Here is a 19815-nt window from a genome sequence, read left to right as displayed (position 1 = left end):
GGCGGGTTCACTGAACAGTACAGGTATGCAGTGGCAGGTTCACTGAACAGGTATGCAGTGGTGGGTTCATAGTACAGGTATGCAGTGGTGGGTTCACAGAACAGGTATGCAGTGGTGGGTTCACAGAACAGGTATGCAGTGGTGGGTTCACAGAACAGGTATGCAGTGGTGGGTTCACAGAACAGGTATGCAGTGGTGGGTTCACAGAACAGGTATGCAGTGGTGGGTTCACTGAACAGGTATGCAGTGGTGGGTTCACTGAACAAGTATGCAGTGGTGGGTTCACAGTACAGGTATGCAGTGGTGGGTTCACAGAACAGGTATGCAGTGGTGGGTTCACAGAACAGGTATGCAGTGGTGGGTTCACTGAACAGGTATGCAGTGGTGGGTTCACAGTACAAGTATGCAGTGGTGGGTTCACAGAACAGGTATGCAGTGGTGGGTTCACAGAACAGGTATGCAGTGGTGGGTTCACAGAACAGGTATGCAGTGGTGGGTTCACAGGACAGGTATGCAGTGGTGGGTTCACAGTACAGGTATGCAGTGGTGGGTTCACAGAACAGGTATGCAGCCAGGGACAAGCTAAGCCTAACTAATCTTTCCCTATGAGAGAGAGTGTGCAGCAGCTCGCCCTACTCTCACTAATGCAGGCACATGAGTGACCGTAATGGTCGCGGCTGCCTGCCTTTTAGTAGGGGGGGGGAGTGGCTCCAGGGGCTAGTGTAGCCTAATTGGCTACACTGGGCCTGCTGACTGTGATGTAGAGGGTCAAAGTTGACCCTCATGGTGCATTATGGGGCGAACCGAACTTCCGCAAAAGTTCGCCTGCGGGACGCGAACGCGAACCACTGAAGTTCGCATGGAACCGTTCGCAGGCGAACCGTTCGGCCCAACTCTAATTGAGAGTCTGTGGAGGGAGCTAAAGATCAGAGTGATAGCAAGAAGACCCTCCAACCTGAAAGATTTGGAGCTCATTGCTAAGATGAATGGGTAAAAATACCTGTGGAGACATGCAAGCGTTTGATTGCTTTAATAGCCAATAAAGGCTTTTCTATTGATTATTGAAAAGGATATGGATAGTTTTGGACTGGTCACTTTTTGTACAAATGTAAATAAAAGCTGAGAAATGTTTTTTTCTTCCACAATAATGCCTCTTCTTATTATTTTTTTGGGAGATACCTATGTCAAAAAATGACTTGCTGGTTGAATAAAAGTAACTTTAAGTCAAAATTTGCAAGGGGTATGAATAATTATGGGCAGCACTGTATAAAGCTATAATGATATCAGAATCACAAATTGTAAAATTATAGTAAGTATGTTAATCCCTTGTGAAGACAGAATTCAATTTGAATTTAACAATAAAAATGAAAAAATATATACTTTTACTACCAAAAAGCAAGTTTCCCTGACACATCCTATCCATATGAGAGCATCTTTTCATCATGTCTGGGAAAAGGTTGATGTGGTGGCATCCTCATACCTTGCTCAACTCTGTAAACTTGCAAGGTGAATGGTCCAAATGAGACTTGAGCTAACAAATTACTGGTATTCCAGCTTTATGCTTTGCATTCAGGGGGACAGATTTATGAAGCCAGATGCAGGGGGAAAATTGAAGCAAACGTGGAATTAATCAGGTTTAAGCTGGTGACTGATCTAATTAATTTAATAGCAAGTATCAAAAATAGTAGAAGCAATGAAACAATTAGTACATCAAAAAACTAATGATAACAAACTAATGCAGCGAGGGAGAAAAAAAAGCATATGCAGAGAAAAAAAAATGAATGAAAATAAAAACAAATTCCGGTCGCATAAGTTTTGCATCTATTGCCAAATAAATGCAAAACTTATGTGACCGGAATTTGCTTTTATTTTCAGGGTAGGAACACACTAGGCCAGCTTTTCTCAACCTTTTTACCCTGGAGGAACCCTGCAAATAACTTTTGGATCTCAACGAACCCCTGCAAACTATTCTTTGATCTTGAGGAACCCCTGCATTTATTTTGCAGGAGACATGGTCTTTAAACGTATGTGTGGCTATTTTTTTCACTACCACTTAATACACTGCCACTCATATTGTCCCCTTATCCTACTGATTTTTATTAATATGCTCATTATTATTCTGACCCTCAATGTAGTGCTTGTTTTTACAGTACCATCTATTATAATGTGCTCTATTATATTTCCCCCCCACGATGGGGGAAATAGCCAAGAAACCCCTGCAGAGCACTCAAGGAACTCTGGGGTTCCACAGGACTTTGGTTGAGAAAGCCTGCACTAGGCATTGTGGGAAAGGTAGCATTTTGGTAGCGTTTTGCTGCATATGCGTTTTTTTCGCCCTTTTTTTTCTTTTTGCATGCGTTTTAATCTGTTTGCTGTTCGCATATATAACTCGCATATGCTTTTTGCATGCTTTTTTTAATGCATTTTATGCATATCACTAGGGAGTCAACAGGAGATGGAAATACATCATCAAATTTGTTTTTTTTTTTAAAAGCATAAAAAAGCATAAACAAGACGTAAGAACGCAATAACTCTGTCACCATTGACTTTTATTATGTGCGTTTTATATGCATTTTGGAAAAATTTGCAGCAAGAACAGCGTTTTTAAAAATGCACATTGCTCAACGGAAACATATGGGTTTTTTCATGCAGCTCATTGACTTGCATTATGTGAGTTTCCACAGCATTTTCCGCAACTCTAGCGTTTCTGCCTAGTGTGCTCCTACCCTCCATCATTTTTTTCTGCATATCCTTTTTTTCTCTCTCGCTGCAGGAGAGTGATTGTGTGTGTGAATGCATGCATTTGTATTTGCCTAGCTTAATATCATGAGTTCATTGATGTACTAATTGTTTTATTGCTTTTACTGTTTTTTAATACTTGCTAATAAATGTATTAAATATTTATTCAAATTAGCGCAAACCAGATCATTTCTTCAGTTGTTCATATTTTTTTATGAGTGTTGGAGTACACTCAATTCTGGTTACTGCTGCAAATCCTTATTGACAACTCTCATATTATAATAAATTTCTGGCGCAGCGCTGTTTCTATTGTTTAGTAGTGAATTAAAAAGGTAAAGTAATATATGTGCCCCGGTTCAGCTTTAAAAGCTTGTCATAGAATAAGCAGGACAGTGTTCAGTAGGATCTGACCAAGGCACTGACGTTTAAAGGCTACAGTTATTACCAAAATAATGACAGAGATTACAGAATAAAAATACACCCAAGCATTAGGGAGACTGGAAACATCTGTAAATGTTCATATTGCTTCAGGCAACTTTTTTGTTTTTCTGCACGGACACATAGAGTCTGATTTACTAAAATGATGCTATTTATGAATCTAAATAATTAGGATCCATAACTGCTTCATTCTGGCTGAATCAAATGTCAAATGCACAGGCTGAGATTTAGCGGCTTTGGAATATTACTTTTCACTGGAAATGAATCAGGTTAAACAAATTATTTGCTTGTCTCTAACAATGATTATTATACGGAAATAATATCAGCAAGCTTCTAGAAATATATTTAATTCAATGGACAGTGAGCTAGTTTATACAAGAAAGTGTGTGCAGGTTTCTCAGTTGTTGTTTCCTGTTAAAGCAAACCAGAAGCGAAAATAAACTTATGATATAATGAATTATATGTGTAGTATAGCTAAGAAATAGAACATTAGTAGCAAAGAAAAGAGTCTCATATTGTTTTCCAGGAAAATAAAACAAGGAGTTAAGAAATATCAGTTGTTATCTATGCAAAAGAGCTTCTCTGAGCTCTTCAACCCAACTTGGGTCCAAGACAGTCCTGTTTCTAAAGCATTTAAGCAACCAAGAAACAGTGAGAGAAAGGTTTAGATAAGGTTTTACTGCAGAAAAAATTCAATGGTTCATTGACTCTGCTCTGTTTTATAGTTTAAAATACAGAGTGTTGATTGTAAAATGCAAATATGACAGAATGATGCAATGTTATAAAAAGAAAAGCTGTATACCTGAAAATAAAAATAAGACACTCTTTTCTTTGCTACTAATGTTCAATTCATTATCCATACTACACATACAATGAACCACTTTGGTTTGCTTTAACGCCCTTGGGCCATATGCAATTAACTTTTAAAGTTTTCTCCTATGAGATAGTTTTCAACCCCTTTTTAAAATATATTTTTTAGTACTTTGCAATTAAACAAAATACAAAAAAAAAAAAAAGTTGATAAAAAAAAGTACTATCAAAGTTATTTTGAGTTTTTGTCTTGCTTGCTGATGGTTTAAAAGGCATTTTATTGACAAGGTGTACAAATATCACCTAGAAGAAAACTGAGAAAAAGTTAATTGCATATAAGCCTTAAAGTGTTTTAGGCCGGCTTCCCACCCTGCTGTCTCATGTTTGGTGGTTCTTGTCTAACTATGTCTTAATAATAATGTGTCTCTGCTAACATTGTGCCTGTTGGATGACTTGTTCATGTCTCCTTGCAGATTCTTACCTTCATTCTGTGCACCTACGTTTATGGCTCTACATTTTGCTTCATATCTCACACCTAGCTTTTGTGTCATCCAACTCTTTATAGCTCAATGTTCTCTTTACCTCTTACCAAATTAATCTAAAAGTTGTCTTGTGCAATCCACCCTGCGGCTTCTAGATCCCAATATTCTCTTGTGCCTTCTTTCCGACAGCTTCAAGATCAACTCTTATTATTATTATTATTTAGTAATTATATAGTGCCGACATCTTACGCAGCTCTGTACAGTGTATATTGTCTTGTCACTTAACTGTCTCTCAGAGAAGCTCACAGTCTAATCCCTACCATAGTCCTATGTCCATGTATGTGTCATGTGGTGTATGTATCATAGTCTAGGACCAATTTTAGGGAGAAGGCAATTAACTTATCTGTATGTTTTTGGGGTGTGGGGGAAAAACGGAGTGCCTGGAGGAAACCCACACAGACAGGGGAGTAACATACAAACTCCATGCAGATGCGCAGGCAGTGCCCTGGCTGGGATATGAACCAGGGACCCATCGCTGCAAGGCAAGAGTGCTTACCACTACGCCACCGTGCTGTACACATTGAGTTTTTATGGTGCACAGAAAACTTTTGCCATTTATTACATTGGATGTTAAGTTGAAATAGTTAAGCATACAGGCCCATATGCAATTAATTTTTTCACCTGAGTTATCTCCTAGGAGATAATTTTCATCTTCCCTGTAAGCTAAATGTTCAGCATTTTACAGCTGAAAAAAGTACTCAAAAGTTGGTGAAAAAGTACTATCATATTAATTTTGAGTGTTTCTTGCTTGCTGGCGACTTAAAAGGGATTTTATGACAAGTTGTAAAAATATCACCTAGGAGAAAAGTCAGGAGAAAAATTGAATTGCATATGGCCCACAGAGTTACAGTAAGGTGAAGCTATTAAAGGGATACTGTAGGGGGGTCGGGGGAAAATGAGCTGAACTTACCCGGGGCTTCTAATGGTCCCCCGCAGACATCCTGTGTTGGCGTAGCCACTCCCCAATGCTCCGGCCCCGCCTCCGGTTCACTTCTGGAATTTCTGACTTAAAAGTCAGAAAACCACTGCGCCTGCGTTGCCGTGTCCTCGCTCCCGCTGATGTCACCAGGAGTGTACTGCGCAGACACAGACCATACTGGGCCTGCGCTGTGCGCTCTTGATGACATCAGCCGGATCGAGGACACGGCAACGCAGGCGCAGTGGTTTTCTGACTTTAAAGTCAGAAATTCCAGAAGTGAACCGGAGGCGGGGCCGGAGCATCTGTGAGCGGCTGCGCGGGCACAGGATGTCTGCGGGGGACCATTAGAAGCCCCGGGTAAGTTCAGCTCATTTTCCCCCGACCCCCCTACAGTATCCCTTTAAGCTTAGTCTCTTACTGGTACCAAAATGTAATTTTTGGAAAAGCATTTCTTTAATAAACTGAAACATAGTAACTCAGTAAATATTCTTCTGTCCATGGGAATCAATATAATTATATATTTATTTGCTATTTTTATTTATTTTTTATTTTTTTATTGTGGGCAGATAGAGCACTGACATATTGCAAAGTACTTTACAGGATATGTTTACCAGTTCACATTGTATTACTTACTTTCCCTGTCTCCATCCAAACCATATTCTCCCATCCCACAAAAATTAAATATTATTCTCCCTCCATGTTCTAGCACTTCCTCACCAACATAATACTTCCCCTTCTAATGGGATATACGTTTTACACTTCCATGGCCTTGCAATGCTTCATTAATGGGAAATTCGCCAAGGGGGTTGAGCGAAAATACTGATATTCTTTTTGCATTAATTTTCACAAAAATTAAAATTTCAAGCAAAAATGCCATTGAAAATAATTTTGTAACAAGTTTGTGATTTTTGCTGCTAAAACAAAAAAAAGTTTTACGCAGTTTTCCCGAATTTCCATGTTAAAAATAGCAATTCTTTGCTGTTTTCTTGAATTTTCGATTTGGAAAGAAAAATGTGTTTTCTTTGACCATAATGCAAAAATACAATATATTTTTGTGAATATTTTCTCAAAATAAAAAAATAAAATTTTCAATTCGAAAATGACTTTGACAATGTTAAACATCATATTTGCTTGATTTTTAGCAGTCCCCACTTTAATGTAAGCCCCTCAAAAATCCCCCTCTAGCAACTACTAAAAGTATTGCATTCATATGCTCAGCAATCCCACCTTTAAGCCTAACATCACTAACATATTCCTCTTTCTCAGAATAAGAAAAAAATACCCCACCTGCATAGCCTAGCAATCCCCCTTCCTATTTTTACCACTGACGTAACCCCCTCCACTACAATAAATAATCAGATATTAGGTAGCTAAACCCCACATCAGCTAACAGTTAGTGTAAGGCGTAGGTAGGGTGTTTAGTGTTAGGCATAGGTAGGTGATAGGTTAGTGTTAGGAGTAGGTAGGAATGGGGGGATAGTTTTAGGTGGAGGTAAGGAAGAGATTAATGTGAGAGATATGGTTGGTAAGGCTATAGTAAAATATTGGTAACATTACCAGTGTTCCACTATCAGCATGATTTGGCCCCCAGATTTCTGGACACCTTTTTTAAATGTGTGCCTGGAGAGGATATGCCATGGCAGATGGGTGCAATACTAGAAACATAATACTGGGCAACACCCTAAGCAGAACAATGTGGAGAAACTCAACAGGTTTTCTTGTTCTCTTTTGTTTAATGTATTATCAGTATTGTTGCGTATTTGCTTGGGAATTATGTCTTTCTAGAAAGCCTTGTTTTCTGCACCAATCATTGAGATGGATGCTAATTATCTTTTTCAAACAAAAACATTACAAAGGAAGACCTTAACGGTAATGTTGATGGACATCCAACAATGTTGTTCTGCCAAGAGATTTGTACATTTGTAACCAAATTATTCCTGAAGCCATACACTGTGGCAGGTTGTGTTTAGTAGCTGTCACTTCTCTTTCTCATTCTGCCCAAGTTAATGTTAAATTAGTACCTAAATTAGTCCCACTTGAATGCTTTGCAGCCCACCACTGCATGGCAATTGTCTACATACCAGTGCAAAGAATTAATTGGCTTATTCCTTGGAGTAACATAAGCTTCCATATAAAGAGCATCCTGGTTTTGTTTATAATAATGTCACTTATACAGAGTATACGTTTTATGAGCTGGCAGGAAAGTGGGACAAATCTCTTTTGTAGAGTCGGAACATGGAGGGAGTAGGTGGCATGCATGCATCGTGTCTCCGCGCTCATTAAAAATCTCTGCCATTAACCCTTTGCGGTTTATTAGTATTCTCAGTCTCACCCTTTACTAATTACTGAACACATTACATGAAAGCATTTGCTTTTGCAAAGGGAGGTTTATTAAAGAGAAAAAAAAAAGCTTATGAATTAATCAACTTACAGTCAATGTATAATAAATGAAGTGCTAAGAGTTAGCTTGTACTGTTTATGCAGTAATTGCATTATGTTATTTTCCGACATGATGTGAACTATTGTACATCAGTGTTGTAACTGTAATTATGGTACAAGAATACCGCTATAAAACAATTTGGATCGTTAGAGCCATTTTTGCTTTTAAATAAATAAATACAAACTTGAGTTTATTTGAGTTTATTATAGTTTATGGGTCTTTATACACCAATGTCCATTTGCATCTGTGCAGTTTCGTGAGCAGTTTACCACCAGCCAGTTTAACATCAACAGAAGTTTAAAATGGAACTGCTCACATTTCAGAGTTATTCCTGTAGTACCGGTTATTTATTGTGTGCTCCTGAGTTTCAGCAAAGCAAAATATATGGCAACTTCTATGCATACAATACTTACAAATGATCTGCAAGTCAACAATTCTTAATTGTAGGTCTTCTGAGAGCTCTTTTGTGCAAGACATCATTCACATCAGGCAATGCTTCTTAGGAAAAGCAATCCCCAAACTGGTGTGTGTTTTTTATAGGACAGGGCAGTTGTAACCAACACCTCCAATCTCATCTCATTGATTGGACTTCAGCTGGCTAACACCTCACTCCAATTAGCTCTTGGAGATGTCATTAGTCTAGGGGTTCACATACCTTTTACCACCTGCACTGTAAATGTTTACATGGTGTGTTCAAAAAAACATGGAAACATTTAATTATTTGTGTGGTATTAGTTTAAGCAGACTGAGATTGTCTATTCTTGTGACTTAGATGAAGATCAGATCACATTTTATGACCAATTTGTGCAGAAATCCAAATAATTCCAAAGGGTTCACATACTTTTTATTGCTACTTTATATACATAACAGGACTATATATACGGGACCAAATTTTCTGTGCTCTCTCTATTGTTCTCAACATGAGACTTTGCACACATTGCTCCTACAGAGGGATCAAAACAGGAGAAACATAAAAAACAGAAGCAATTTACTATATAAAATATGAAGCTTTGAAAAAGTATGTTTTTCTTAAAACTGAAACACTTTAATTTCCTTGAGCTGTGGTCACACTAGGAAGAGATGCTGGATGAGATGTATGCTGGGAGAGAAATTCAATATTAGCAGGTGCAAAGTTTTCTTCCAACTCACATCTGTGTTGGAAATGGCAGTGTCCTGTGGGCATAATAATGTTGCACCAACTTGGAGTAAAATTCCACCTTTGCTGAAAAAAAGTAATAATTTCAGTTTTCTCCTATGTTGCTGTCACTTGCAGTAGGTAGTAGAAATCTTACAGAACCAACAGGCTTTGAACTAGTCCATCTCTTAATAGGGGATTCTCAGCAAGGTTTTTATTCCTTATAAAGACATTCCCTGAAAAGGATTTATTCAGTGATGCTGGTCTGCCTTCCTGCTCACTGCATACTTTTTTGGCAGTTGGACAGAGCACCTGCCATGCACAAAGGGCTTTTGAAACTAAACAAAACCCTGAGAATCCCCCATGAGCAGATGGGTTCGGTCAGGTTTCTACTACCTACTGTAAGTGACAGTAACATAGGAGAAACGTAATTTAAGACTAATTTTACTCTGTGAGAAATGTGCTTCTTATTTTTATGCGTTTACATGTATTTTAAATTTTACGATTTTTGCGATATTGGTCCTTTAACCAATTTCAGACCGACGCAGAACAAATCTACGTCGGGCGTGTGGCGCTGCTGTTCTGACCGGACCTAAGCTCTACGTCCCATTCACCGCACGTCCCCGCCTGTTCCAGCCGCTCTCGCCGCTTTTTACCCGCCGCAATGTGCTGCCCTGCCGCCTCTATGACGGCAGAGCACTGTGAGCCGGTCAGGAGCCGTTTTCATTGGCTCCTGGCCCTGTCGTTACTATAAGCCAATCCCATTGGCTTACATTGAGTGACAGGGTCAGGAGCCAATGAAGGCAGATCCTGACCGGCGCACAGCGCTCTGCCGTCATAGAGACGGCAGAGAGAGCAGCCTGCGGTGGGGACAGAGCGGCGTGACCAGCGGGAGCGGCAGATTTTTGCGCCAATTTGTCGGTATGCGCATTTTAGTGTACCAGCAGCCTCTGGTCCTTAAGGGGGCAGAGGCTGCTGGTACCGAAGTGATTAAAGAGCACTGCAGAAGCAATATGAAGAGCATAAACTTATGCTGTATTGTGTACACAAGTGCAGAATGTAAAGCAATCTTCTTCTTAAACTATTCATTTTAAAACAGTGTCAAAGGAATTCAAAAGTATGTTTAAAAGAGGCATTTGTTCAATTGGGTGCCAGAATAATTAAGCATTAATTTAAATATCTTTAACAATATTGTAGTAAAAGCTTAGCATCAGTAACCACTATTGCCATCACTTACTAACATTACATTAACCCTAACCTCCTAACACTATAAAATCTAACTGCCTCTTACCCTATTCTCTAACACTAACCCTCCTATAACTATGCCTAACATTAACTTCTAATTCTATTGTCTGACACCAACCTTCCTATAACTAAGCCTAAAACTAACTATCACTATCGGTTAAAGGTATAGCTGATTACTGCTATTGGCTGTGGTGCTTGAGTATGGATGCTAGTGTTAGGCTTACTTATATTAATAAGTAAGCCTAACACTAGCATCCATACTCAAGCACCACAGCCAATAGCAGTAATCAGCTATACCGTTAACCTATAGTGATACTTGACTACATGGGCATCACAATAGACCCCATGACCCATGGACTAAGGGGGCCTGTCAACCTCTCTTTCCCTATTTATGCAGAGCAGCACAGCATGACTACTTATTTTGCCACGGTTCCACTCCCTCCTTTGCTCTCTGTTGCACATCAGCATGCACCAGTGTTTCTCTGTAACTCCCCCCTGCATGTCACACGAGATCGGGGCCTTATGGAGGAAAGTTTGTGCACCCTGCCGTGCTGCAGAGTGAAGGGGAGTGAGCAGAGCTGCAGCAACATAAGTATGTGGACCCTGCACTGCTCTCATTAATGCAGGCCCAAGGGTCAAAGAGGCAGACCAAGCGTAGGGGGGAGTTTTGTGGGGGGAGGGAGGCATGCACTCTGGTTACTCCCATGATCAGGTATACTTGCGCTTCAGCAAATTCAGAGTTCAGCTATACAACAGCCAAATCCCAGTTCTGATATCCAGAGTTCAGCTAGATAATAGCTAAACCCCAAAACCAACTGTGTGCCCCGCCACGTACTGGGCCGATATATAATAACTAAATTCCAGCACCCATTTTAATCACTCGCCCCACCATAGCCATAATTAACATTGTGGTCTATCGCAGCACCTAACTGAATGGACATAATGTGCGCCAAGATTAAGTGAATCCATCCCAAATGATCATTTGACTGTTTTAAAATAAGCTATTTGCTATGACTAGATCAAAATGTCCTGAAACTCCTACGTGATGAAATGATCACATACGACTGAAAATGATTTATTATTATAAACCAGTTGGTTTAATTTTTCATAAATTCAATTCCTGTGTTAAACTGAAAGTGCCATCAAATAAACTTGAAATGTCTGTGGCCAGCATAACACACAGTATAAAGAGTCTCAGTTCTGATGAGCGTACCGATCAATGATTTATAACACCAGTTAATCACTATTAATGTCCAATATATCACACTAAAAGGACAAATGAAAGGCAGTGACAGTATGATGCTTATGATAGCATTAGGCGCCTGCCCTTTCTGTGCTCATAAGCATGACAGGACATGTTGAAAATGCCAATTCACAAATGAAGTACATGTAAGTAAATTAAAAAAAGAGCATTAACTGAAAGAAAAGAACTACTGTACCTTTTTGTTTTAACTTCAAGATTGTATTCCGAGATAAAGTTTGCATTTAGAACTTGGCAAGCAATGATTCTTTAGACTATAAGTTTAGTGTTTTATGTATTTATCAATTGGTTTGCAAACATAATCCTGCAATAAAACCATTAAAATATACCTACATTGATCTGGGGCCTTTTAAAAATGTGCTGTCATAAACGTTTAAAAAGATCAAATATTGCTGAATAAGTAAGTGTATTTGTTTCCATACTATTCCTTAATTACACAAACTGATGTTTCTATAATCTTTATTTCAAAAGACCTGAATATTTTATGAACTTCTAAAAAGTCTTACATTCAGAAGGATAGTGTAGAGAATGAAAATGCTATGGATGGTAAAATGGGTGCAATGTTAAAGTGCAAAGCATTTTTTTTTTCTTTTACCCCAAACATGTTTCTGTGTTTTCCAACCACACGAAAAAAAAAAACAAAAACACTTCAAGACACTCCCACTCCCACATAATCATTCCTCGTCCCTTCACTTCTGATGAACTCAGGCTGTCGGCTCTCCCACCAGACAGCATGAGTCATCGGAAGGGAGGATTGAGTAGTGATCATGTGGAAGACAGCAAGTTCAGCTGTGACTCAGCAACTAAGTAATTGAGTTGAACTTCAGAATCTTCCTATGGTTGGATAAGTCCAAGTAATATTCAAAGTAAAAAACATAATGCGTGTTGTACTTAAACACCTCTACCTCTGATAAATACATAGGGTTCATATGCAAATGCGTAGAGTGATTTTAAATATAAAATACAGAAACTCATACCAAACAATGAGAAATAAGGACTGACAGCTTACCATAGTACTGCTAGGTTAGCTTACTGGGTACTGCTCTGAATATAATCATTCATATGCTTGACTTACGTATTTCACTTGAACTCCATTTTAGTTTCCACATCAAGACAAAAGTAGGAACTGATTATAATTATTTACATATATTACAATTCAAAAAAATGATCACAAGAATATTTGCCTTAGCAGATAATAACTACTTAAAGGGGCACTTCAGCGAAAAACTGTAAAATGTAAAATATGTGTAAACATATACAAATAAGAAGTACATTTTTTCCAGAGTAAAATGAGCCATAAATTACTTTTCTACTATGTTGTTGTCGCTCACAGTAGGTAGTAGAAATTTGATAGAAGTGACAGGTTTTGGACTAGTCCATCTCTTTATAGGGGATTGTCAGGGATTTATTTATTTTCAAAAGCACTCAGGGAATGGCAGTTACTCTGTCCAACTGCCAAAAAACTGTGTAGGGAGCAGGGAAGCTGGCCAGCATCTTTGTATGAATCGTTTTTAGGGAATATCTTTATAAAGAATAAAAGCCTTGCTGAGAATCCCCTATGAAGAGATGGACTAGTCCAAAACCTGTCACTTATGTCAGATTTCTACTGCCTACTGTAAGTGACAGCAACATAGGAGGAAAGTCATGTATGGCTCATTTTACTCTGGAAAAAAATTACTTCTTATTTGTCTATGTTTGCCCATATTTTAAATTTAGCATTTTTTTGCTGTAGTGCCCCTTTAAGACGACATGCCCAAAGACATAAAACAATATTTATACTATATAAAAAATAATATTTGTTTCAAACGTTATTTTTGTTTATGTGCAGGACTCAGAGATTTTAAATACTGCTATTCTTACGGGAAAGACTGTGGCGGTGCCAGTTAAAGTAGTTTCAGTTGAAGAAGATGGATCGGTGATGGATATTTCTGAACTGGTTGAATGCAAGTCATCAGATGAGGATGTTGTTAAAGTAAGTGGCTACATACATTCAATGAACAAAAAACATACACAATACAGCTAAAACAGATGTTTTTCCTAGCAGAGTCTGTGGACTTGTTGCTGTAGATTAGGAGCCATTGTTTGATTTCATGACTGTTATCATCAGAGAGGCACAGTGGGTTTTCATACTGGCAGTTTATTATCAGTGTGGGGGCAATGGATTGTGTTGTGGGCACTGAAGCCAAACTTAACACAACCAAAGTCTTAAGGGGCCCATACACTCAACCGATTATCGGCCGATCGATCGAAATCGATCGATCGCAAATTGATTGCCCTATCGATTTGCAGCCAATTTCGATCAATTTCGATCGATTTCAATTGATCTGACATGATGGAAAATCTAGGTGGATCTGTTGAGATGGCTTATCATTTTGCATTGGACCTAATGCAAAATGGTCTAGCACCATACAAAATAAATGGAATACAGTTGGGGACATCAAACTTGGAGAAGGACTTAGTAGTACTCATCGACAACAAGTTAAATAATCGTACTCAATGCCAAGCTGCTGCAGCTAAAGCTAACAAAATGTTGGGATGCATTGAAAGGGAAATAAAAACTCGAGATGCTAGCATAATATTGCCCCTGTTTAACTCTCTAGTAAGGCCACATCTAGAATATGGAATTCAGTTCTGGGCACCACATTACAGGAAAGACATTGCAGTCTTAGAGCAGGTGCAGAGACGAGCAACAAAACTGATGCATGGGATGGAAGGTCTCACTTACCAAGAAAGGTTAGATAAACTGGGTTTATTTAGTCTAGAGAAAAGATGCCTTAGAGGGGATCTAATTAACATGTATAAATACATCAGAGGGCAATATAAAAGCTTGGCGGATGAGCTTTTTGTCCCTAGGCCTTCTCAAAGGACTAGAGCACATGATTTGTCCATGGAGGAAAAACGTTTTAGCCATTTATTTAGGAAAGGTTTCTTTACAGTAAGAGTGATTAAGATGTGGAATGCATTGCCACAGGAAGTAGTTATGGCAAACTCTATACCTGCATTTAAAGGGGGCTTAGATGCTTTCCTTGCGTTGAAAGACATTCATGGCTACAATTACTAGGTAATGCCTAATGATGTTGATCTAGGGATTTTATCTGATTGCCATCTAGATTCGGGAAGGAATTTTTTTCCCTTTTAGGGCTAATTGAACCATGCCTTTTAAGGGTTTTTCGCCTTCCTCTGGATCAACAGGAATATGTGAGGGAGTAGGCTGGTGTTGGTGTACTTTGTTCTCTGGTTGAACTCGATGGACGTTTGTCTTTTTTCAACCCAAATAACTATGTAACTATTAGTGTTGGGCGAACAGTGTTCGCCACTGTTCGGGGTTCTGCAGAACATCACCCTGTTCTGGTGATGTTCGCGTTCGGCCGAACACCTGATGGTGTTCGGCCTTTTAAGTTCGGGTTCGCCCCGAACTTCTAATGGCCGCCGAACAGGGCCGAACAGGGCCCCTGTTCGGCCGAACAGGGCCCTGTTCGGCCGAATACTGCCCCCCTATGGGGTCGCAGGCATAAGGGGGGAGCATGCCCCGATCGCGGGGGGGGTCGGAAATTCCCCCCACCCCCTCCGCTAGCGCTCCCCCCTCTGCCCGCTTCCCCATTCAAAAGTTTAAGCAAAGTACCTGTAGTGGATGGCCTGGCAGTGGGCGGCACTGTGGAGTGAGGAGGAGGAGTCCGGAGAGTGACGAGTTGAGGGAGGCCGGGCAGCGGGCGTGAGGTCAGAGAAAGGGCGGAAGTACCACAAGGGTACTTCTGTTGAACCGCCCGCTGCCCGGCCTCCCTCAACTCGTCACTCTCCGGACTCCTCCTCCTCACTCCACAGTGCCGCCCACTGCCAGGCCATCCACTACAGGTACTTTGCTTAAACTTTTGAATGGGGAAGCGGGCAGAGGGGGGAGCGCTAGCGGAGGGGGTGGGGGGAATTTCCGACCCCCCCCCCCCGTGATCGGGGCATGCTCCCCCCTTATGCCTGCGACCCCATATGGCCCCCAAAAGCTGGATGTTCGGAAAGTTCGGGGTTCGGCCCGAACATGCCGAACATCTCGGCCATGTTCGGCGAACTTTCCCGAACCCGAACATCCAGGTGTTCGCCCATCACTAGTAACTATGTAATGGAAATCTGATGGCAAACAAATGCCATCAGATCGATTTTCAAAAGATTTCATACTGAAATCTATTGGAAATCTGTTCCTAGTAAAAAATGTTCCTAAACACATCAGATAGATCAGAGATCTATCTGATGATCTACTTGCTGCTAATCTAACGAGTGTATGGCCACCTGGATCTAGAAATTGTTTCAGTGGCTGTCAAATGCCAGGTCAGCAGTAATAGAGAGCATTCATAACTTGTCCATGAACATTTTAAGACTTAATTTGGTGTGTCTTGAATACTAATTTTACCTATCCTATAAACTTCAATGCATTACATTTTTAAAGAGAATATAAAGTCTAAAACACACATTGTACATATTCCCTTAGCATAAAAGGTTATAATGACCTGCTGGGTCTCTTCTGTTCAACTCTCCCCCCAAGCCTCATATGTACCGACCTCTGGTGCCAAGCCCCGCCCCCTTGCTGATGAGTGCCATAGCACTCTCTGTATAGGAGATAGAGAGTGCCACAGAAGTGCCACAGCACTCATCTATCTGTTAGTTAGGAAAATAAAAAATAATAAAAAAAATAGGTACATTTATTAAAAAAAAAAACAATGGGGAAGCGATCAGACCCCAGAGAAAAAGAGAGAAAAAGGGGGGGAATCACTTGTGTGTTGAGTTGTGCAGCCCTGCAGCGAGCCCTTAAAGCTGCATTGGCCCAATTTAAAGAGAATCTGTATTGTTAAAATCGCACAAAAGTAAACATACCAGTGCGTTAGGGGACATCTCCTATTACCCTCTGTCACAATTTCGCCGCTCCTCGCCGCATTAAAAGTGGTTAAAAACAGTTTTAAAAAGTTTGTTTGTAAACAAACAAAATGGCCACCAAAACAGGAAGTAGGTTGATGTACAGTATGTCCACACATAGAAAATACATCCATACACAAGCAGGCTGTATACAGCATTCCTTTTGAATCTCAAGAGATCATTTGTGTGTTTCTTTCCCCCATGCACTGAAGTTTCAGGCTGCTTGTTTCTTCCTGCAAACAGCTTTGCCCTTGTTTGTAATTCCTCAGTATGTGAAAGCACAGCCAGCTCAGAGGACGATTTATCCAGCTTGTAAAAGATAAGAGAGAAGAGAGAAGCTGCTCTAATCTAAATAACACACAGGCAGTGTGCAGAGAGGGGCCAGAAGGGGGAGTTCATAGCAGAACCACAACACTGAAGAACTTGGCAGCCTTCCAGACACAGGCCGACAAGTCTGACAGGGGAAAGATACATTGATTTATTACAGAGACTGTCATAGTAGAAAGTGCTGCAGTTAGCCAGAACACATTAGAATAGCTTTTGGGACTTGTAGGATGATAAAAAACAGGATGCAATTTTTGTTACGGAGTCTCTTTAAGAAAAATGACCTGGTCTTTAGGGGGATTTAACACTGCAGTCCTCAAGTGGTTAAAGATGACCTGTAAATGTTTGGCCAGGTGCCTTAGTTCTAAAAGTGGAATATTGTTCTATGTTTTGCTGAGATAGAATTTCAGCAACTCAGCAGTTAGGGCTGGTTCGCACTTGCATTGCAAAAGTACAATCGCCTAGCAATTGTGATTTTGCAGCATACATTTTGGTGATTTTATTTTTTGTCAATTGCGTTTTGCCACTCTCTATCAGGGAAATGATAATTGCAAAGTGATCACAGCCAAAATGCTGCATGTAGTGTGTTTGTAATATATACAAATCGCAAATGCTGCAGTGAGGATAATCCTATAGGATCGCCAGTGATCAGCAAAGCGGTGAAATGCTCCTGAAAAGCACCCCAGTATGTACTATGCCTTAGGGGTGCATATAGTACAGTCACCGGTGAGCTTCCTTAGTAACAGATCTCAGGTCCTCAAGCTGGACACTATCACTTCGCAACCAAGGACCACCAAGGACTCAAGGATGTGTACTGTTGCCGTTCCATTTCCCCTATACACAAACAACTGCAGGTCCACTGCAAACTCTGTCAAAGTTATCAAGTTCGCTGATGACACCACCATAAATGGCCTAATCTCCGGGAATGATGAGCAGGAGTACCACCACCAGGTTGATAGAATCTGCCACTGGTGTAAGGAGAACGGCCTAGTCCTCAGCTCTGTTGAGATGGTTGCTGACTTTGGAAAGCACACTAGCACCCCACCTCCAATCAGCATTGATGTCATGGAAGTTGAAAGCGTTCCCTGCGCACGCCTCCTAGGCACGACAATCTCCAAGGACCTGATTTGGGAAGCCAACACGACCTCCACCTAGGGAAAAGCCCAGCAGAGACTATTTTTCCTACGCCAACTGAAGAAGTTCAGTATGACCCGGGAGCTTCTGACGAGCGTTTACACAGCCACAATTGTATCTGTCCTCTGTTCCTCCATCCTGGTCTGGTATGCTGGCTCCTCCACCAGCGATAGACACAAACTACAGAGAATCATCAGATGAGCGGAAATAGTCATTGGAAAACCACTTCCCTCACTAGATCAAATCTTAAACTCAATACTGCGCTGCAGAGCTCTGAGGTTTGCCGATGATCCTTCTCACCCGGGCTTCCACTTCTTCAGTCAGCTTCCCTTAGGCCGGAGATTTCGGTCCATCTACACCAGGACCACAAGACTTAGGAACAGCTTCTTCCCCTCGGCTGTAAACTCTCTGAACTCTCTGAACTCTCCTCATCCTCTTGTTTCCCCCCATTCCCTTTAGATTGTAAGCTCGCAAGGGCAGGGCTCTCTCCCCCTTTTGTGTCTTGGAAATCATTATACATTTTATTCATCATTTTACTTTTATCACTGTCATTACCACTTCTGTATTTTGTATTCTGTATGCTGTATCATTTTTTGTATTTTGTCACTAATTATGTATCTTGTATATTAGTGTACACCATCATCTGTATTATGTACCCCATGTTTGTTTCTTACTTTGTACAGCGCCACTGAATATGTTGGCGCTTTATAAATCAATAATAATAATAATAATAATCATAATGACCTCCCCGGATAAGCGGATACTGGTAGCACACTGTACAAAATTTTATAGTCAGCTGTGTTAATGATATGTCCAAATTGCTGTATCTGTATCTTAATTTTGTTTTAGTATGTACTGTATGTATTGTATTGTATTACCTTTTCACTCTAGCCCTGTACTTGCCAAACCCAATCTCAGTCATGCTTGGCGAAATAAAGATTCTGATTCTGATTTGGGCGCAGGGAGAGCCAGATGATGGCTCACCCTACTGTCGTTAAATACTATTCCCCCTCTGAGTTGTAATTTGGGGTCTGGTGATTTCTGGATCCCCGAATTACTCTTGCGCGGGGCGCGCAGCATAGCACTAGTGCTATTATGGCACCCAGCTTTAGTGATCGGCACTGAGCACCGGGCACCGAAATAACCGGCTTCGTTGGGGGCCTCCTTTGTTGTAATGTTACATAGTGCGTGGAATGTTTTCATTGCTTATAAATCAATAACATTTCTGTGTGTCTTTGTAATCTTTTCAATGAAATATAAGAATTATATGATTTGTGAGTCAAAGCATTCTGTTTTTATTTTCATTTTACACAGCATTTTGGAAACAAGGTTGTAAAATGAATATATTGTACTAATATGCATGAGCTGATTCTCTGCCTTCGTCTCACATGGATGTTTTATGAATGAGTTATCTTTTTAGTAGAGAAGGATTGTTAATGTTTATGAGGAATCAGTCTCAGACCTGGCAAGCACTGCCTTATGCTACTCAAAAACGTGATAATGATAGATTGCTGTATTTTGGGAAGAGTTAGGCAATGATCTCATGTAAAATGATCTCCATCTGCTTGCATTTAGTGGAAATAATAAGGCAGGCCAGAGAATCTGTCTCAGTTACTATTGCTTCCCATGAAGAAACCTTAACCTTATATCTGTATATCTACCTGTATCCGCATAGATGTAGAAAGGGTACCGTGGTAAATTAGGAAGGCTATTGGCTCTGAGGAAGTGCAGGTGAGTGACGTGCATATAACATGTAAGCTAGTGAATCTTTGAGGAGGAGTGTCCATCCTGGCTAGTGTGAGCGTCGATGGCTTGTCTCCCACACCAGATTGCCGATTCCCGACGGCTTGCCTTGTACCTGCAGCTAACTAAATAGCCATGCAGAATGCATGTGAGATACAGCATTCCTCAATGCCTGTTGCTACTGTA

The 19815-nt window shown here is 40.4% G+C and overlaps 1 protein-coding gene across 2 annotated transcripts in view; it reads left to right on the top strand.

Annotated features, from left to right (window-relative positions):
* TMEM132C (transmembrane protein 132C) overlaps positions 1 to 19815 on the top strand; it is a 762868-nt gene that overhangs the window by 642187 nt on the left and 100866 nt on the right. For both annotated transcript variants that reach the window (XM_068243755.1, XM_068243763.1), the window contains exon 5: positions 13358 to 13501. In XM_068243755.1, the coding sequence (XP_068099856.1) occupies positions 13358 to 13501 (144 nt within the window). The remainder of the gene's footprint in view (positions 1 to 13357; positions 13502 to 19815) is intronic.

The sequence above is a fragment of the Hyperolius riggenbachi genome, chromosome 1, assembly GCF_040937935.1.
Source record: "Hyperolius riggenbachi isolate aHypRig1 chromosome 1, aHypRig1.pri, whole genome shotgun sequence".
Taxonomy (NCBI): Eukaryota; Metazoa; Chordata; class Amphibia; order Anura; family Hyperoliidae; genus Hyperolius; species Hyperolius riggenbachi.
Note: the sequence above shows the minus strand (reverse complement) of the source record. Positions and strands in the feature narration are given on the sequence as shown.